Below are 19,717 nucleotides of genomic sequence, written 5' to 3'. Positions count from 1 at the left end.
GACCCTTGGGTAAAGTATAGCCCACTATTTCTTCAATTTCTGTTCTTATATCGTCCCAGCACTTTCTGAGTTTAGGAAACTTCTCCATGCAGCAAAGGTCTATTAAATGGACTCCATTTGCATTCTCATTAAAGAGAGACACAAGTGATACTCAACCTGCTTTATTATAAAATGCAGCAATTCATATAAAAACATTAATATCAAACATGCAGTACAAAGTACAAAAGCATTTGAAAAAATCAACATGAAAAAGAAAAAGCTCAGTTTCAAAACTTCTTGCATCAGGACAAGTTAATTATGTCAGGCTGAGTGACTAACTTCCCTTTTTACTCGTCCACCGCTTGTAGGATCCACCACTGGTATGGAGACTTCCAAATCCTCCCACACTCCCAAATCACAGACATAATCTTTTTGTTATTTTGAGTTCTTTATCGCAGTTTGATCTCAAAGCAAATGCAATTGATGTTCTGGCAGTCTGGGGGCTGGTATGTGCAGGCACAATCGCAGAGTGGACACAAGCGAGGAAAGGAACAAGCCCCTGGTTCCCAGCCCTGCTGGTAAGAGACAGAAATTGTACACTGTTAACCTATGGAAATACCTGCATCAAGATGTTACAGCATCCTTCACTAAACTTGGACTCAGGGAAATACTGAATAATGATTACTACAAGACTGTTGTAAGGCAGGGTATAAATATTTTAAATTAATAAATAGGCATTGTCTGAAGATAAGATACCAGCAAAGGATAGGTCTGAATATCATGGTAGGTTGCCTTGACATTTTTCCACTCTGAACACCTGTAAGTTCAATGTTTCTCAACATGCAGGCCACAGCCTCCCTGGAGAAGCTCTGACAAGCTCTAAAGAAAGTGTAAGTGTCGGTCTACCCTGTTCATCTTTCTTCCTCCCACACAGATCCCTCTTGCCTGTCCCTCTCCTCCTTTCAAATTATATATACTGTTTCAGTTGGCATATGATTTTAAGGAGTATGGGCTTTAGTAAATAACAAGTGCTGCTGTTTTCAAGAGCCTCTTTGCTTGAAACTATTCAGGTAGCTTATTATCTCTCCAGCAATACCACATCTTTGCTACTGCCTAACTTGCTGGCTTTGTTACTCACGCAGGTAGAATTAGAGATCCATAGGAAATGCACTCTCCAGCTCAGAATATCGATCTAATTCCACATTCAGACATTGCCACATCCACAAACACACCACACACAGGTATACAGCAGAGCTGCCACACAATTCAAAATATGCAGCATAATCCTATACATGTTGATAAATTTTATGTCTACCCATTTTTAAGTTTGATTTTATGAGTGCTGTTATGAATATATTATATTGATTTATGCATACCGCATAGAGATTTTTAAAATTCAGTGCTATATAAATCTTGTTAAATAAGTAACATCTGGAAAACTACAGGTTTGCCATCCTTGCTCTAAAAAGCCAAGGTATTATTCTGCTCTGAATTGTTCTCTCTCTCTCCTCTTAGCACAGAGTAACAGAGCATGCAACCATACCCTCTCACCCTTCTCCTCCCACCAACAAAAAAATAAGTTTCCTCCCCAAAATGTGTAACATACATGAAGGCCAGTCATTGCCACTCCCCACATTTTCATCTGCTAAGCCCTGGACTGCTTTTCCACCTGGACACTGCTGTGTACAGTGGAACCTCGGGTTACGTACCGTTCTTCTTACGAATGCTTCGGGTAATGAGCTCCGCTAACCCGGAAATAGATGCCCCTAGTTGTGAACTTTGCCCTGGGATGTGAGTGGCAGACTCAGCAGCAGCAGGAGGCCCCATTAGCAAAAGTGTACCTCATGTTAAGAATGGTTTTTGCTTAAGAACGGACCTCCAGAAGTAACCGGAGGCACCACTGTATTCAAATGACCCCAGGGGGAACTAGTCTCAGGTATTTCCAAAAAGCTGATCAATTATCCAGAGGGAAAACTCACATTAGTACAGGTGCAGTAGCGATCCATACAGCGGGTTGGGGATGGAAGGGCACAGTCACATGATTCTGCACAGGTCAAACAGCATTCGCACATGTTTGGCCAAGGCCGCTTTTCACAGGAACAGCAGTTGGCACAAAGACCCCGGGCCTGTGAAGAGGTAAGAGAAGGAAACAAAGCAACCTGAGTTAAGAAGCAATCCCTTTCATCTCTCGTAGGCTAGAGCTCCTATGATTTCTTACGGAATTGATTGCAAGCAATTCAAAATTGTCAGAACACCAACCACACAATATTAACGATGTGAATTCGTTACCCCTTTCTACTTGCTCTCCAAAGGACTACTGCTCCCATAATGCACAGTCATATGGTATGCTGTAATGCACTATGGAAAAGATAGATCTATATAGATCTATAAAAATCCCCAAATGTGTTTGCCCTTTCAACTATTGCCATCCCTTCCCCAAGTTACCATCAGGCACTGTCGGAGGACAAGGACCAGGGCCAGGAGTATTAAGTAGGATCCAACGACCAAGAAAACGATGGCAGGGAGAGGCAGGAATAAGGTTGTGGCAAAAGGGAGGTCTGGTGGAGGGTTCAGCGATGGAGTCTGTAAGGGGAGGAAAGCCAAAGGAGAAGGGACGTTTACAGTATGGAGTGGTGAGGAGGAAGAAGAGCATATAAAAGAATTACATGGCTGAGCACTGAAATACAGCTTTTGACTTAACGTGAAATACCTTCTGGGAAATTGGAAGGTTCTTAATATCAGAAAATTGGCAGAGGGAATGTTTAACCTCTGACCAGAAGCATATACACCAAGTGTATAGCTTCTCTGACATAGGTTAGTACATGTTTGGAAGTTAGGTGATTCCTCTTAATTTAGTGGCGGCGGCAGCAGCTGCAGAGATAGTACTGTTTAGTGAGTTTCTAACCTTCAAATATCTGTGAGGCACAGAGGATCACATACTAAAACTTATATGGACAGCATCCCACAATAATCAATATTCCAAACTCAAAATGTCCGACTTTTAACACATGGCTTTCAAATCAGTCTTCATTGATTCATAAGTAGATTTATTAAATTCAGTTCAGTCACATGTCAAACTGGGAGAGGAGAGATGGGGCACTTTGAGAAGTGAAGTGAAGGGCAGTGTGAATACAGAATAAGAATGCTCTACTTACTGCCATTCCTCAGTTGGGGAAGGACTAGACATCAACCTCTGGAGGCTCCATGGATAGCTCATAGCCCCAAGGAAGAGACAAATAACTTGAAGCTATTATAGACCATGCTTCCACTTGTTCCTTGAGCACAACATCTATAGTCTGCTAGATCAAAAGAGAGGGTCAGAATTTACTGAACAACAGAGTTAAAACTCACTTTCTTCATGAAGCTTTCATTCATATATATTAACTCTGAACACTACTGATTTCAAAGAGGTCTAAACCATATTGAGACTGATCAAACAGGCTCCAAAGCTCTTACGTTGCTGTTATAACACACACACACACACACCTGTATGTAGAATGGTATTGATTAAAGTTTCAGTGTCACTGGGATAAATTTTTATTTTGGAAATGAAGCTCGAATATTTGTCTTCTGTTTTGACAGTTGGCCCCACAACCCCCTCTCCCTGTTCATAGCATCCCTCCCTTCCTCAAAATTCCCTTTTTCCATAACCAAATGGAAACGAAACAGGCCTTCCTCCTCCTCCTTCCAATGTTGATGAACCTCCAGTCTCTTCTCATTAATGTCCACTCCCTTATGAATACAGTTTATCATTCACTGTGCAGCTTTATTCGTATCATGTTCATACGCTTTCCGGGCTTCCTGCATTGTGGAGCGAATGGCCGAGAATAAACTGGGCTCTGAAGCCATTGTCTCTCAGCCTAACCTACCTCACGGGGCTGTTGTGAGGATAAAACGGGAGAGGGGGAGACGCTGCTCTGGGCAACTTGGGAGCCATGCAGTATGTAAATATACCAAGGCGTCCCTCGGTCGCCCTGGAAACCGCACCTGCGCGCGCGGCCCGCTACGGGCTCCCACTGCGACCAAACTCTCTTAAGGCCCCTGCGCTCCTCCGCGGAAGTGAGGCGAGAGTTCGGACAAGAATGAAAAAAGTGGCGTCAACGGAAATGCGGCGCCTGCGCCAGAAGTGACGTCAGCGAGAGGAGAAGCGAGTGGGCCTCTTCCATTTTGGTGCGGGGGGGGAAGAGAACAGCTCGAGATACAATAGTCAAAGCCCTTCATCTAATCTCTTGGTCGGGAATTTCCCTTATTTCCTGCATTCAAGTAAACGTCATCCCAGTTCATTCCTAACAGCAACCCGCCAAACCGTCAGCCTTTTCCTCCACTCTCCTCTCGGTCCTCACAGAAACGTCGCCAGACAGACTCGTCCTACCTATTGAAGGAAATCTACCCAGTAACGGGAGTGTTCTGTAGCGCGGCATTGGCCCGTTGTAGCGACCAATCAGGCCCCGAAGGCTGGAGGGAAGGAGGCGGGGCGGGGCCGGGTGGGGGTAAAACGGAAAGCGCATCATATTCAAAAGTTCATGACTGTCGTTACTCCACGAGCGGCGCATGCGCGGATGATTCCCTCGGTTTTCTTCGCCGTTTTCCGCGGCGCAGCCCATGCGCGCAATAGGAAGATTATAGACTTATAAATAAAAGACTCGTACGCGGAGGCTGCCACCGGGTTTACTTCGGGCGTCATATTCGGTCTCCTCCGGGACGGAAAGAGGCTGCTGCTGATAGAAAATGACGGGGGAAATTAATGCAGGATTTTAGTGTTAGGTGCGACAGAGAAGTGGAGTGTCCAAGCCCCATAAACAGCAGCAAAAATAGGAGATCGTACTATTATTCGGGAGTCCTTCTGTGTTGTTTTTTTTAATTAAGCATTTCAAAGTGCAGCACACCCACCCATCTGCATGCATTCATGCGATTCGACGAAGCCCCACGATTTTGCGTGCACCTGAACACTGGATTTGGCCTCGCCTCGGGGTACAATTTAAGCAGATTCGGCTTTCCTGCAATCTGAAGGGTATTTTGCGTGAGGGTTTGGAACTAGAAACCAGAGATGCTGCAGAACAGCTTCCCCGGGTTTTTTTTGTTTGGTTTTTTTTTTTGTTTTGTTTATTATTATTATTATTACTGTATTAGGATATTTCTACTCTACTCTTCCAAGTGAATACCCATAGCAGCTTAGGAAAGAAATAGAAACCCTATATACAATAGCAAAGTCCCAAATCAATACAAATTATTGTTACCAACGCAACAATATTTCACGGGGCGGCGGCACTGCAGGGCTGTTGCAAAGCGCTCTTTCCCTCCCGCAGTACCGCAGCCCGCAAGAATGAGCATGATTAATGGGCTACATTGGCGTTGCCAGGGTTTTCCTTTTTAAGCGCATTTTCCGCACTAAATGACAATTCTTCTTTTGTATCGGGCGGGGGGGGGGCGGCAATCAGAGGTGAGAAATTGGGGTGGAGGCTCCGATCCCACGTACAGCCTCGGCTACGGAGCTGCGATCTTCTTTGTTTGCTATGGGCAGCGCTCCTCCCCCCCCCCCCACGTGGTGGTGGGGTGTGGGAGGGAGAGAAAAAGATAGAAAGGAACCCAAGAAAAACCGCGTTGCCCCCTCTTCACTTTTCCTGCATCTGTCTCGAAGACGGGTTGCAGCTCTGTGCACATGCGCAAAGCGTATCTCCTGCTCCGCTCCACTCCACCCCTCCACCTCCCCGTGCCCCCACTATTGTTGGCGGTTCGTTGTTGCCACGGAAACCACAAACTATCTGAAGGGGCAGTTAGGCCCGGGATGGGGCGGGCTGCGTGCAATACGTTATAGATGCGCAGAGAGGGCAGGAGAGAGGAGGGCAGGCCGCGATTTGAGTTTGCGCAGACATTTGCTGCAATAATTTAAATGTATTAATCATCCCTCGTTAATTAGTCCCAGGACTAGGCGGGAAGGAGAGCAGACATGCAGAGTTACTCAGATGCGCCCAGGTGGATGGCGGTGCATATGTAATAACTGAAAGAGTCATTTAAATATATACGCAGGTCTGCCTTCATAAGAAAATATTTAAGTCGCTGCATTAATATTCCTGAAGGTGGGTAAGCTAGTTATTTAAGTGCCTCGTTCTCGTAAAAAAATGGATTTTCACTCTTCGCACTGGATGGCTCATTTGGTAGAGCAGCAGACTCTTCATCTCAGGGCTATTGGGCAAAAGGTTTCTGCATTGCAGGCTGTTCGATTAGATGACCTTCGTTGGTCTCTTGCCATTCTATGAAATTGACACCTATGGTTCATTTATGTAGTAGAAAATATGTCATTCCCCCCCCCCCCCAGATATACAGTGGTACCTCGGGTTAAGTACTTAATTTGCTCCAGAGGTCTGTTCGTAACCTGAAACTGTTTTTAACCTGAAGCACCACTTTAGCTAATGGGGCCTCCCACTGCCGCCGCGCCGCTGGAGCACAGTTTCTGTTCTCATCCTGAAACAAAGTTCTTAACCCGAGGTACTATTTCTGGGTTAGCGGAGTCTGTAACCTGAAGCGTATGTAACCCGAGGTACCACTGTAATGCTGAAACTTCAGCGGATTAACAGCTTCCCTTTTTGGTTCCTATCCAAAGGTTTTCACGCTGATCTACTTACTCATTGTTACTAAGTGGTTGCTAATCAGAAAAAAATAACATTTAGATACCCCAATGTTTTGAAATTTACTATGCGTTTTTTACTCAGAAGTACTAGCTGAGCAATCCTAACCTCGGGCCATGTGGCCCCAGGGACCCTGGAGTGGCTGGCACAGCAGCGGGAACCAAATCCATCCCATATCCAGCGGTTCATTGGCTGTCCTTGCTCTGCCTGACCCTGTGCCCCCAATGCTCCATTTGGGGTGTCTTGTCCTAGCTACTGAGGACAGCAGGAATTTCAGCAGTGGCAGAGCCTCCTCAGCCCATTCTTAACCCACTCAAGAGTTGGACTGCAGCCCAAATCTTCAAATATCAGACTCCCCCCCGCCCAAAGAATGATGTGCTTCAGTTATGCTGGCTGGGGGCCTATAGAAGTTCCCAAATGGTGGTTTCCAGACGAACTTCATTCAGGTGGTCTACAGCTTGTCTGAAATTACAATTAAAAATCATATAGCATCTAGTGCAATACATTGAAATTGCTACAAAAGGCAGAGCGGTCTGCCAATTTTCATGTGGCCCACGTGGCGCGTAGTGGCGGGGGGAGGGCGAGTTTGGGAACCACTGGGTTAGAGGGCAGAAGCCTTGCTGCAAGGATGCAACTCCAGGTCTGCCACTAAAAATATACTGGTGAATACCTCAGATATGCTAGAGGTGCACTTCATCATAGCGCAAAGATAAAATACTATATGAAACTTCCCTCTACTTTATTGAATGTAGCCACAACCTTAACAAACCTGTCAGCCAAAAGGAGTACAATAACTGGATGGAGTAATACGAAAGTGCCACATAGACCAAGTGGGTTTTCCAGGCCTTTTTGAAAACCTAAAGTGTGGCTATTTCACACAGGGTTGCACTGTTGAGATCAATGACATTGGAAAGTGCACAGCTTTGGATTGTGTCTGTGTTTGCATAAAACCTGCTGCTTTCTTTTTTTCGTATGTTTGTCTTGTGGCGTTTATCCCACAGGCGTGAATATATGTTTTATTTATTACATTTCCATCCAAACCTTTATTCAAGGAGCTCAAGGTGGCAGGTATAACCTCCCTTCATTTCATCATTACAACAACCCTGTGAGGTTGTTGCTGAGAGATAGTGACCAGCCTAAGTGATCCTCATCAAGGAATGGGAATGGTGTGAGTCTAACAATCCAGCCCAGTGGTTCTCAAACTTTTTCTCTGGGAAACACTTTCAGAATAAAGTATGAACTGCCCTGAGACCTCTGGGTAAAGGGAGGTATATAAATTCAGTTAATCATCATCATCATCATCATCATCATCATCATCATCATCATCATAATTTGCTTGCACCACACTGGATTTTTATTGATAAGAAACACATTGGAAAACAAAACAAAAAATAGAAGTGCTTGATTTATATCATAGAACACACCTACTTTATAATATAAGGGATGCGGGTGGCGCTGTGGGTTAAACCACAGAGCCTAGGACTTGCCGATCAGAAGGTCGGCGGTTCGAATCCCCGCGATGGGTGAGCTCCTGTTGCTTGGTCCCAGCTCCTGCCAACCTAGCAGTTTGAATGCACGTCAAAGTGCAAGTAGATAAATAGGTACCGCTCCAGCGGGAAGGTAAACGACGTTTCTGTGCGCTGCTCTGGTTCGCCAGAAGCGGCTTAGTTGTGCTGGCCACATGACCCGGAAGCTGTACGCCGGCTCCCTCGGCCAATAAAGTGAGATGAGCGCCGCAACCCCAGAGTTGGCCACGACTGGACCTAATGGTCAGGGGTCCCTTTACCTTTACTTTATAGTATGATCATGGGACATCCAGAATGTATAAAACAATGCATAAGAACACAAATCATATCCCAGATACAATATTGATTGTCCTTGAATCTTCCTGCCACGCTTGCCATCCTCTCCTGCCCAACCTGTGTGACACGCCACACCCTTTTGAGGACCACTGCTCTAGCCACTAGGTCATGGATGGGTTGTTAGGAAATGCATCTCTTTGTTGCCTCAGTTGTTGGTTCCAGTACGATTTGATCACTTGGGTTGTGGAATGCCATCCCTAGTGAGCTGTGCCAGTTTCCATTTTTATTAACTTTCAGGAGGAATGTGAAAACATATCTTTACCTTGGGTAGGCAAGGTGGTATACAAATTAAATCAATAATATATTCAAGAAATAATATGTGGTTTAAGTAGAATCCTTTTCAGCTGTGAGATTTCAATTACATCTTCATTAGTCCCTTAGGGAAAGATCTCTTGCCAAGATGAAATACCCTCCATAGATGTGAAGGACAGCAGATGGTTGGGATGTCATTTGTGACCACTGCTGTCTTTGCTAGGATGGCATGGGGACAGGTGAGTTGGTTGAGGTCATATATGTGCACATTTGTCCCTCATTGATTTCAGTACCAGTGAAGAGGCTCCTCTCTTCCAGAAGCAAAGGAAATTTCAGTTTTCTCCAGCAGCAGATGGTGGAGAGTGGGGCGGGGAGAAGGGGAAGGACAGGACGACCCAGGAAATAATGGCACAATTAATTGAAAAGCTCTGGAATGTAAGAGTTATCGATGGACTTTGTGGTCCAATCCAGCAAGGCAGTTCTTACTATGCTCCAGTCTTGCTTTTGATTAAGTCAATTTAGGCTTCAATCCTGTAACCAGGGAGCAAGCCACATCGAAGTACATGGGACTTACTTTCTTAGGCAGTCATGTTTATAGGGTTGCAGTGTGAAAATCTTCATTCATTTTAACAGAAAGTATACTTTGTTCACAATGAACTGGCTGGCTGAGAGCACAATAAGAACTGCCTTCCTGTATGGAGCCAAAGGTCTTGTCAAGCCTTCATCCTGTATCCAGCTCAATAAGTTCACAAGCAGAGTGTAGCAGGGAGACCCTCTTGTCCTTTATTCTTGGCATCTGCTAGCAGAGGTGTCTTGCTTCTGTCCGTGGAGCAACCACGTCCGCATTACAACTGATGCCAACAGGGTGGGGCTTTGGGGGGGACCCTCTCAGCAGAATAAGTAGAAGGGCCCCTAACACAGCATTGTTGGCAAATGCACATTTCCAAATGAAGGTGGTTCCTTGGAGACCATGGACTCCATAGTCTAAGCTTGCCTTGTTGCACCATGCCTTAGCTGTCATGGCTACCAGCCACTACAATACTTTCCTCCAATAACTTATATGTAAGGGGGGGGGGTGACCAAAATAACCAGCGGAATAGTTGTACTTTGCTGACCAGTGTGATGTGCTGACTTTTTATTGGAGGAGAATCTTCTGTTAGTTAGGAGACTAATCTAATTTCTGACATTCTCTCCCACTCCCAGTTTTTGCAGATAGAATTTCCCTATTTCTTTCTCCTGGGTTTGGCCGCCTATCCTAGCTTCTTCTACACAGTGTATCGGTTTCTGCGTCGCTTTGGGCAAATGGAGGAGCTCAATGCAGTCTATGTATCTGCCAAGTGAGAGACTACCTGGACACCCAGATTCTCTTAGTGTGTGTGTGTGTGTGTGTGTGTGTGTGAGAGAGAGAGAGAGAGAGAGAGAATGGCCCTATCATTCATCAGATGGGGGTGAAAGGTGGGAAGGATGGAGCAATGACGAGGTGTTGAAGGACGGAGCCCTGTGTGCTCTTGCCTTCAGATATAGTGGAGATGCAGTCCTATGCTGAAGTTCAAAGCAAGATTCAGTTGCCAGTCCAGTCAGCTCTTGTAGGTGAGCACGTAATCTTCTCCCACACACTTCAAGACTACATAATATCTTTGGCCCACCTTAGAAATGGGTTAAAGCAATTCATAAAACCAGGTCACCTCTGTTCTTTGGGAAACCCACCTGCTGCAGTTCCTATAGTCCAGCACAAGGTGTCAGTATTGCTTTAGTTAGTTCCACAGGCACTTGCCAGGCTCTTTCCACCCACCTATCAAAGGTCACATCAGGGTCACCTGCTCAGCAGGTGGAGCTTTATTGGAGGATTAGTCCCTAATGCTTTGGGAGCGGAAAGGGTTAATTGCCCCCACCCACCCCCTTCATTTTACCTCGCTCTCTCTACCCCCCCCCACCCTCCCATTTCCCACATCAGAGACCTGATCCTTCCTCACAAACCAGGCTGGGATTATAGGATTAGCCTAAATCATCCTGTGAGCACGACTTCCTGCTAAGCGAGGGAGGGAGGGAGGGAGGGAGGGAGGGAGGGAGGGAGGGAGAGAGAGATAGGGGAAAGGATGATCTGGCACTCAGGGGGTTAATTCTGCTGCCTGATTAGCTGCAAATGGGGGGGAATGCCTCCCCCTCCCCCCACCCCCAATCTTCTTAGCCAGCTTCTCCCAGTTTAAAAGAGGCAGAAGCTAAACCCAGGGGACTCCCTGCTGCGGTGAGGGTTTGAAGGAGATGAATGGGCAGATTCCTCTCCCTCCTTCCGCCACTCTTCCCTGTCCCAAGCCTCCCGCTCTGAGTCACCACCCCAAACCTCTCCCCGCTTCGGATCCACCTATAGAGTCCAGCAGCCCCAACCCGCATCCTCTCCCTGCCTCCCTCCTATCAGCACCCGCTTCTTCCCTTTCCTCCTCCTCCTCCTCCTCCTCCTCCAGCGGAGCAGCCCCTGTCTCCAGTCCCCGGGCTCTGCTGCCGCTCTTGGCTGCGCTGATCCTCGCAGCATCCTCCTTCCGCCCGCTCCTCTCCTCCGCCAGTCCCTCCACACACCACAGGCCACTGTCTCTTTAAGTTCCCTCCCGCACTGTGCTGACAGCTGCTCCCTGCTCCCCCTCCCTCCCCTGGCTCTGTCTCTCTGTCTGTCACAGCAGCTCTGCTTGGGACCAACCCGCACACCACCGCCATCCCCCCCTTCCCTCTCCATCCCCCCCTCGCCCCCTTGGATACCATGAGTCTTCCTCGAGGGGAGCGCCTGGAGGGATCCTAGCCCCGCTGACCCTCCCCATTTGTGTGGCCCCCTCCTCCTCCTCCTCCTCTTCCTCCTCCTCCTCCCCCCTCAACCCTGCAGCCTGAGCGAGATGTTTCACGCCTTGGTAGCAGGGGGCATTGTCTTCCCCGGCCTCTTCTTGTTGTCCAAGAACGGCCTCAAGTGGCTGCCATGGCTGCGATGGGAGGAGGCCGACGCGGTCATCGTCTCCGCCAGGTAACCAGGGAGCCAGGGGAGGGAGGATGCAGCCAGGGTCCAGCAGCGGAGGGTGGGCCGCATCAGGCGAGGGTGGGCATCCAGCAGGCCTCAGGTGTGAGGGGCTAGGACTCTTCCCTCCCATATTTTCTTGAAGGATGAGGGTGAAAGCAGTGGGTCCAGGGCTTCAGGGAAAGGGGCAGGCTTCTTTGAAAGGGGAGTGGTACAAGGGCATAGAGAGGATGGGCTATGAACTAGGTTTTTCTAATGAGGCTCTTTTTTTAAATAGGTCCTAGAATGAGGCGGGGTTGGGAGCCAGGTTTCCTGGGTCCGTTGGGATTGGAATGGGTGCAGCAAGTTGCAAAGTGGCTTTCCCTAGTGGATCTGTGGGCATATCTGCAAGGAAGCAGAGGGACAGATCTGCTGGATTCTCTGGGAGAGGTGGAGTGCCTGGGACCATGAGCCAGACCTCTGGGTTTCTCAAGGAGAGATTGGGACATATTAATTGGGAACCAAGAGCTGAGCTACAGCTGAACTTGGGTGATGAGGTGTCACTATCCCACGACGACAGCCAATAGAAGCAGTAGCCCATATAAACCCAGGCTTCCTCTCAGCAAGATGTTTGGAGCCCAGCATTGAGGAGATTGGTGAACCCACAGTTAGGGTTAGGGTTTGGCAAGGTCTGTGACTTGTGAGGGATGAGATTCCTGGGGATCTGCTGTTAAGAGGGTGTTTCAGAAGATCAAGGCTGTTTGCTGGGCTTTCCAGGAGTGTTAAGACACTTGGTCTGCTCAGTGTTTCCAGGGGGGTGCTCTGGGGCAGAATGTCTGGTTGCTCTCATTGCTTAGTGAATATATCTAAGAGCTCAAAAGCTGCTCCAGGGTTGGCAGTCTCTGGTGATCACATGACAAGGCTGCGTGTCAGGGTCACAGAGCAGCTGAGGCTCTTTACAATTGTTGCTGATCCCCTAAGATGACCTTAAGATAGCAGCTGTTCTGGGATGGCAAAGAGCATGGATTTGAAGGTGCTTGGCCGGGCTCAAGGTGGAGGAGGCCCAGATCAGCTCCATGGGGCATTTCATTGCTCTGAGGTCTGCTGGTCTGGATTCCCGGGGTCAGAACTGGAATGGTGAGCAGACTATTGAGTCCAAGAGAAGAGAGAGGCAATGGTAGTTAACTTTGTTTTTGTTTCCCACTTCTTCCCTACAACAGGTTTGTCTCCTCGGTGCAGGCCATCATGGCTTCCACGGTCGGCTACATCGTCTCCTCTTCCTGCAAGCACGTTATCGACGACCAGTAAGTCAGCATTTGCTGTGTGCATGCCAGCCCAGCACTGCAGTGCGGTAACCTCTCTCTCCCTGTGTCTCCCACACCTTTCCCAACCTCACTTTCTGAACGCGGCCCAGCAGAGTGTTGGCAAGGTCACGCTAGTGAGAAACCTGACACCCTCACCGGGATGGGCACCAAATTTAGAACAGGATGACAGTGACATGTTACAGGCAGATGTGCAGCAAGGAGTAGGCCTGGGAAGAAGTCAGTACAGGGAACTGGAAGGCACAGCACAGGAAATGAAATAATCTTACCAGCAGGAGGTGCTGTGGGGAACAGCAGTGGTGGAAGCAGTGGCTTGTGGGAAGAGGACAGTGCCTTGCTGTTTCCGCCCCATAAGAAGCCATTTGGAAGGTAGTTGGAGAGTAAAGTCGTGAACTCTGCTTTTGAAAGCTGCTCCCACTTGCTACAAATCCAACAGGGGGTGCTGGAAAGAGAGAGCAGGGCAAAAGCGATGGCAATGACTGAGGCAGATTGGCCTGTGTGGCACAGAGCGCTGTCCATGGTGCTGCAGAAATGCCAGCCTCATTCTTCCAGCTTCTAAGTTCAGCACCATGGGCAGTTCCCTCTTGCACAAACGTTCCCAAGGTCCCACGCAGTTCATGGGGCACCTGAGTTGAGGATTCCCAGAGCGTGTGCTGGAGAGAGAGCAAAGGGGCAGGAGCCGCTAGTCCCACTGGATTCTAGGACAGCTGCCAGACCTCAGTCTCTGCAGAGACCAATTTGGCAAGAGGGCAGCTCTGCAGGGCAAGCAGGACCATAGACACAGCAGGAACCCAGAGAGCTCCTGGAAGAGGGACGGGATAGAGGTGTGGGGTGTGTATGTGTCTGGGCCTTTTCCAATCCACCGTCCCTTTTCGCTTTGCCATCAGGATTGCTTCATTTCACGCTAATGAATTTAGCTGGGATTAGTCCCTTCCCCAGGACAGGCTAGAATGGGGGGCACGTGTGCTAATTCTCCCCTAGGATAGAGCAGGGCAGGGGATTAGACCAAAGCAACAGCTGTTTCTACTGCTGATTTGCGTTCTGTGGATTCATAATTGGCTTTATTGGGCAACCAGTGATGACGAATTCCTGGGCTCCCTAGAGGGGGGAGGGGGCTCTAGCAGGTTACATCATATGGAGGCTGGATATCTGGGCTTTTGGAGAGTAAACTCCAGCTGGTTAGAGCAAGGCAGTTAGAGGCAGGAGTTGAGGATTCTCTTAGGGCAAAGAGAAGAGTTTCCAGATTTCTGTATATCCATTACAATGCTCTCACTGTGCCCTTTGCACTGGGAATCTCCTGTTGGGAAGCAATGTGGGTGAGGGTAGGCAAGATTTCAACTCTTTCAAAGCATTCCCTTAACTGACCCCTATGCCGGGCTCCTGATATCATCTTTGCAGTCCTGTAGCACAGAAACCGTCTACCAGTGCCCCCACCTCCACCTCCACCCCATCTGAATTCTGCTTGGATCCCACCTGCCCCATTTTGGTCTCCAAGCTGAGCACCCCACAGCGTCTCTTGGGCCCTGCATCCCGCAGAGCACTGCAGCATCCTGGCTGCTTCTCTGGCATTTGGCCTAATCACCTTGCATGGAGCCATCAGCACAAATGCCCAGGCAGGCTGCAGTGGTGAGGGAGGAGAGTGACGAGAAGTCAGCTGGGGAGGTGGCAGTAAGGAAGTCACAGCCCAGACTTAAAGCAACAGCACTCCATTTGCCTTCCTCTCAGCCTGAAGGGGGAAAGGGATCAGGGCTAGAAGCACCTTTTTCAGTCCCTGAATTCCCCTCTTATCACCTGAAATGGAATAGGATTAAGGCCAATGTCCTGGACTTATTTACATTAATCCTATTACCTTTTATAGAACTTGTGGACTTCTAAATAAGCACAAGGTCGGAAGCATGGTTCGCTGCCGGTAGTCAGACAAAATATCCTGGATCTAAGGGGATTGAGGGTGTTCTGACTGGGGGTGGCAGTGGGGCTGCGGTCAGGATTGAAAGGCAATGTCAGGACAAGGTGAGGTGGGAATGGCAGCCTGTAGCTTGGATATGGCCATGGTCAGCGTGGCTTGGAGAAACAACAGAGAGCTGTTAAACCACAGAGAGCCCAGCATTGTGAGAGCAGGAATGGAAGAACTTGGGGGGTATGGGCAAGGCTTTGTTCTCATTGACCTTGTGTGAGCAGAGCGCATCAGCATGTCATCAATACTCATTGATCATGGCCGTGAGCCTGTTCCAAGGGGGCGGGGCACCTCCTCTTGCTCCCCCCCCCCCGGCTGGAATTCCCTGCTGAGTCACTGCCAGGACTGTGTCTTGCTCACAACCTTCCCCTGCCCTAGCATTCTTTCTCCTCCTTCTGCAGGCATTGGCTGACCTCCTCCTACACCCAGTTTGCCATCCCCTACTTCATCTACGACATCTACGCCATGTTCTTGTGCCACTGGCACAAGTACCGGGTCAAGGGGCACGAGTCGGCCGGCACCCGGACGCTGCGCACCGTCGTCCGCACCTACTTGCACAAGGAGTTCCTCATGGTGGTCCACCATCTCTTCATGGTGCTGGTTTGCTTCCCCATGTCCGTGGTGAGTGTGGCCTGGCGTGGGAACCTCTGACCACAGGAGGAGGAGGAGGAGGCGAGGAAGGGATGGGATGGGATGCTGATGCATGGAGCAGGAGTGGGGCTGTGTGCTTTGGAGGCTGCTAACGCCCACCCCCAACAAGTCACCCTTCTTGCTTTCCCCCACTTCAGCTCTGGCGCCAGGGCAAGGGCGATTTCTTCCTGGGTTGTATGTTGATGGCTGAGCTCAGCACCCCTTTTGTCTGCCTCGGCAAAGTCCTCATCCTGGTAAGTATGGCCCAATCCTGTGGGTTTTCTGGGGAGAGGAATGAGAACCCAGCGGGGCAGGGCAGGTTCTTTGGCTTCCTGGAGGGAGCTGGTTGTGGCCTGACTGCCCTCTCAATCCCTCCTCTTCTTTCCTGCCACAGTACAAGCAGCAACACACCCTTCTTCATAAGGTGAATGGGATAATCATGCTGATCACATTCTTCTGCTGCCGGATCCTGCTCTTTCCTTACATGTACTGGGTATACGGGCACTATGCCGGCCTGCCCCTTTATCGCGTGCCCTTCTCCATCCCTGCCGAGTACAACTTGGGATCGGCCATCCTCATGGCGCCCCAGGTTTACTGGTTTGGCCTCATATGCCGTGGCGCTTTCCGCGTATACCGCTCCCAGGGCGCTGCCAAGGATCAGGTGCTGCGAAATGGGCACAGACCAGAGACGCAGGTGCTGGACTGATGATACCTCTCCCTCCTCAGCCACAGACGGACAGACCACATTTCCTCTAACTTATTTATTTATTGGGGTATGGGAGGGACTGGATGGATTGGGGAAGTGGGCTCCTAGGCCAAAGGGGATTTGGGGAGGCCTGGAAAGGCGTTGCGGGGGGCGGGGGGTTCCAGTGAAGTATTCGGAAGGGACAAAGACAATAGTCCTTTGGTTTCAGTGTGGGGTTCCTTTGCTAAAGGCAGCCCTCTAATATTGCAACACTCAGTATTTTGAAACTCCTCGGGGGTGGGGATGGGGGTAGAGTCCTAAACCAAAGGGATATATATATATATATATATATATATATATATATATATATATATGAGATGTTTCTTTTACAGAGGGACATTCAGGCCAGTGGTTATATAGGAGGGCTGAGACCAGGGTACACGGACGAAGTTTATTTGAGGCTGCAAGATAAGAACAAGGCATCTCTAGTGTGTTAGGGGCTCTCGCAAATCACCCCCCCCCCAAATAATATATGTGCTATTTATTTCCACACCATGCTGTGAGCACCCCAGGACTACCTGAGCCCATACTAGGCAAGGAGACAACTCAGTTATTTGGGTGGGGTGGTGCTGTTTCTTGGGAAGAGAGAGAGATGCTAGTGATGGGGGTGGGGAGGTAGGGAAGAGAGACAACGGGGGCTTTTCTATACTATTATCCATAGAGTCACAGTATCACAGCTATTATTAAAAGGGGCAGGGAAATAGTCTGGATTTCCTCACACTGTATTGTTAGGGGTTCTATCAGCAGAATTAGGAATTGTTGTAGGGTAGCTGATAGGGAAACACCCTGGAATTTTTGGATGCTGCTAAATTGCAAGTGATCTTCAGTATTACTGTGATGCCACCTGCCCAGAAAACCCCCAAATGCTGTATAAAATGTATCCCCTTGCACTGGGAAGGTTCCAAGAGGTGTGCTTCCTAACATGCACCCACCCCTCCCTCCACCTAGCAATAACCAAGCCTCTTGCCTCCACCTCCTCCTCCTGTTCGGCACACCAACCTCTTCCCTCTTCCCTCCTAGGAACGCCCATTCCATGGGGCAGGGATCCAGCTGTAAATAGGGGGTGGGCGGGCTGTATTTATAACCTGAGGTCTGCAAAAGTATTAAAGGAGCCTTTATCTAATGCCAGCAGAGGGCCAATGTGTGTCTTTCTTACTTCTCCCTGCTAAGCCTTCCACATGCTGCTCGCAGTCCTGAACTTAGGTCTGTCTGCTGTTTAAGCCCTCGTGTGCCCCATAAACCAAAACCTGCCAATCCCAGCTCCCCTTCCCCCTTTGATTTTCCATTGGCATATCACACCACTCACAAAAGAAATAGCCTTTTATTCAATATTCAATAGCCTTTTATTGAACAGAGGAAAAGACAAAAGGGTGGTTGGCTGGCTACAGAGCCGTGTCTGCTGATCCCCTGGATATTTATCCTGCATTTGACTTCTTGAAGATCCTGAATGAAATTGCAGAAGAAGAAGGGGAGGGGGTGTCATTCCATCCGTGGAGGTGGGAGTAAATAATGACATCCAAAGGCAATAAGGAAGCAGGGAGAATACTTGCAGCATAACGTACACCGACCAAAATGACACGTACACTTTAGATATGATCTGATAGAGGAAGAACAGCAGGATGAGTATAATGGATCCCACTAGGATATAACGCAGCTGGTGAGGGAATGAACCTGTAGGGGGCAGAGAAGAGGAGGGTTGGTTTGTCATGGGGAAATAGGGCAAGGCTAGAGCACAGGGCAAGGAGGAGGAAGCTCAAAGCAGCCCTGAATCATTCTGGAAAGGGGGGAGAGCAAAGGTTAGGCATAGAGCAGGGGGAATCAGGCCATTAGTCCACCTAGCCTAATATGGTCAACTCAGGCCATCATTGGCACCCTGGGTCTTTCCCAGCTCTCAGCTGGAGATGCCAGGGATTAAACCTGCTGGGACCTGGTGCCTGCAAAGGCTGTGCTCAGCCCCCTCCCCTGCAGGTGCTATTGGGGAGGGAGCGTTTGAGAGAGGGTCAAGAGACAGGAGTGGCAGGGGGACTCACTTGGGGGAATATACTCAGGCTGCTCTCCAATGAGCTTGTAAACGGCAAGGATCTTCTTCTCATCCGTGTCGGGATAATCAAACCAGAGCGGCTGATGTTGGGACAAATCCGTCTTGGTGGCATTCCCTGGGTTTCCTGCACGAGCTGTGGGCCCCAAAAGCACCTCCCATCAGTGGGCACTTTTAGCATTCCTGTGCTTAGTCCATTGACCTCATTACAAACGCAAGCACACACACAAAAAAATCTGTTTTCCAAGAAACATTTGCTACTAATTTCCTGTTCCACGAACAGTCACGCCCTTGCATTGCAGCAACAACGAATATTTCTCTTCCAGCCAGCCACACAACGCTAATGCTTTGCCGTAGCCCTGATTTAGGCCACACACAACCCACCGCAAACTCCTTTTGGCCTCGCGAACAGTTGCCCCACACAGCCCTTTACTTTGCTTGGGCAAGAGCGGAAGTTAAAAAGGAGCAAATGTTTCCTGCGACAATCTGTGCTGCAAGATGAACGGGGAGAAGGAAAAAGGCCTCAGCAATCCAACATCATCAGAACCTTATTGGGACGATAATCTCCACTGAGAACCTATTTGGAAGCTACTGTGGTAATGGGGAATTTTGGCAGTAACTATATCACTTCAACAAGTATAACATGTAAAGTAGTTTCAAAGGGCCTTAGCTTGGTTGGTTCAGGGCTGGAACCATCTCTAGCCATATAAAAATAATGCAAGATTGTTGACATATTTCTAGATCAGAATCCAAGGACTCCCTGTTATGGCTTCCAATTAAAGCAGTTTAAAACGAGTAGCGTGGAAATGCCCAGGGTCGAAATTATACTGTGGAGAGACCCTTCACACAGCCAGATGAAACATTCCAGGGTTCCTAAGGCAAGGTCTAGGAAGCAGCCTTAAACCTAGATCAGTATTGTCTACCCCAACTGGCAGCAGCTCTCCAGCATCTCAGCTGGAAGGTCTTCCCCATCATCTCCTACTCCAGACCCTTTTCACAGGAGATGCAGATATTGAACCTGGGATCTTCTGCCTGAAAGGAATAGTACTGAGCCATGGTCACTTCTGCAGCACTCACTGCTGCTGGGGATGAGTGGGGTGGAAGGAGGCCCAGTGGAGGAAGACCTGTGTTCACCTGTCACAAGCCGAGGACTACTCAGGATCAGCTCAGGGAGATTTGTAAAAGAGTACAGGAGCTGGAGTAGCAGAAATTGCCCTCTGCTCAGCATAGCTGCTCTCCTGGCCACACCCACTTTCTATGACCTCACAATGGATGTGCCTCCCATCTCTGACCAACACTCCTTCACTTAAAAGCCAAGATTCTCCCCCCCCC

General features: G+C 48.9%; 3 protein-coding genes across 14 annotated transcripts; 1 reads left to right on the top strand and 2 right to left on the bottom strand.

The window, feature by feature from the left end:
• Positions 1-145: 145 nt before the first annotated feature.
• LOC310692283 (uncharacterized protein) lies at positions 146-4,531 on the bottom strand. 9 transcript variants are annotated; one of them, XM_083472961.1, is made up of 5 exons: positions 4,352-4,531; positions 3,135-3,275; positions 2,425-2,562; positions 1,959-2,105; positions 146-554 (listed from the first exon to the last, which is right to left on the bottom strand). In XM_083472961.1, exons 2-5 carry the CDS (start codon positions 3,138-3,140, stop codon positions 429-431), a joined length of 417 nt encoding a protein of 138 aa, XP_083329087.1. In that variant the 5' UTR covers positions 3,141-3,275; positions 4,352-4,531; the 3' UTR covers positions 146-428. The 9 variants fall into 9 exon arrangements, with proteins under 9 accessions (XP_083329087.1, XP_083329094.1, XP_083329089.1 ...); XM_083472968.1 differs by having other exon boundaries at positions 146-551; XM_083472963.1 differs by having other exon boundaries at positions 3,135-3,278; positions 4,352-4,478.
• A 1,177-nt stretch (positions 4,532-5,708) lies between these two features.
• TLCD3B (TLC domain containing 3B) lies at positions 5,709-17,475 on the top strand. Of its 3 annotated transcripts, XM_083472957.1 has the most exons (7): positions 5,709-6,056; positions 8,841-8,958; positions 9,923-10,056; positions 12,917-13,000; positions 15,374-15,593; positions 15,761-15,856; positions 15,997-17,475. In XM_083472957.1, exons 2-7 carry the CDS (start codon positions 8,902-8,904, stop codon positions 16,306-16,308), a joined length of 903 nt encoding a protein of 300 aa, XP_083329083.1. In that variant the 5' UTR covers positions 5,709-6,056; positions 8,841-8,901; the 3' UTR covers positions 16,309-17,475. The 3 variants fall into 3 exon arrangements, with proteins under 3 accessions (XP_083329083.1, XP_083329085.1, XP_083329084.1); XM_083472959.1 differs by lacking the exons at positions 5,709-6,056; positions 9,923-10,056; XM_083472958.1 differs by lacking the exons at positions 5,709-6,056; positions 8,841-8,958; positions 9,923-10,056 and adding an exon at positions 10,795-11,726.
• A 202-nt stretch (positions 17,476-17,677) lies between these two features.
• On the bottom strand, positions 17,678-19,666 carry LOC310691524 (fertilization-influencing membrane protein). Of its 2 annotated transcripts, none has more exons than XM_083471374.1 (4): positions 19,520-19,666; positions 18,378-18,521; positions 17,931-18,018; positions 17,678-17,790 (listed from the first exon to the last, which is right to left on the bottom strand). In XM_083471374.1, exons 1-4 carry the CDS (start codon positions 19,611-19,613, stop codon positions 17,763-17,765), a joined length of 354 nt encoding a protein of 117 aa, XP_083327500.1. In that variant the 5' UTR covers positions 19,614-19,666; the 3' UTR covers positions 17,678-17,762. The 2 variants fall into 2 exon arrangements, with proteins under 2 accessions (XP_083327500.1, XP_083327499.1); XM_083471373.1 differs by having other exon boundaries at positions 19,463-19,628.
• Positions 19,667-19,717: the final 51 nt, after the last annotated feature.

Source organism: Podarcis liolepis (assembly GCF_965112155.1).
Source record: "Podarcis liolepis genome assembly, chromosome: 13".
Lineage (NCBI taxonomy): Eukaryota > Metazoa > Chordata > Lepidosauria > Squamata > Lacertidae > Podarcis > Podarcis liolepis.
This window is presented reverse-complemented; position numbering and strand designations above follow the sequence as displayed.

What these genes read in the sequence shown, in the direction of transcription:
- TLCD3B (XM_083472957.1), top strand. Translation starts at nt 8,902, where the DNA reads ATGGTTGGGATGTCATTTGTGACCACTGCTGTCTTTGCTAGGATGGCA. An exon ending in GCAGTCTATGTATCTGCCAA is followed by an intron (nt 10,057 to 12,916) that starts GTGAGAGACTAC and finishes TCCCTACAACAG; the next exon opens with GTTTGTCTCCTCGGTGCAGG. An exon ending in AAGCACGTTATCGACGACCA is followed by an intron (nt 13,001 to 15,373) that starts GTAAGTCAGCAT and finishes CTCCTTCTGCAG; the next exon opens with GCATTGGCTGACCTCCTCCT.
- LOC310691524 (XM_083471373.1), bottom strand. Translation starts at nt 19,613, where the DNA reads ATGCTGAGCAGAGGGCAATTTCTGCTACTCCAGCTCCTGTACTCTTTT. An exon ending in CCCACTCATCCCCAGCAGCA is followed by an intron (nt 18,522 to 19,462) that starts GTGAGTGCTGCA and finishes TGGGGCCCACAG; the next exon opens with CTCGTGCAGGAAACCCAGGG. An exon ending in TATCAGATCATATCTAAAGT is followed by an intron (nt 17,791 to 17,930) that starts GTACGTGTCATT and finishes AATTTCATTCAG; the next exon opens with GATCTTCAAGAAGTCAAATG.
- LOC310692283 (XM_083472961.1), bottom strand. An exon ending in TCCTCCGACAGTGCCTGATG is followed by an intron (nt 2,106 to 2,424) that starts GTAACTTGGGGA and finishes ACCTCTTCACAG; the next exon opens with GCCCGGGGTCTTTGTGCCAA. An exon ending in GCTACTGCACCTGTACTAAT is followed by an intron (nt 555 to 1,958) that starts GTGAGTTTTCCC and finishes GTCTCTTACCAG; the next exon opens with CAGGGCTGGGAACCAGGGGC.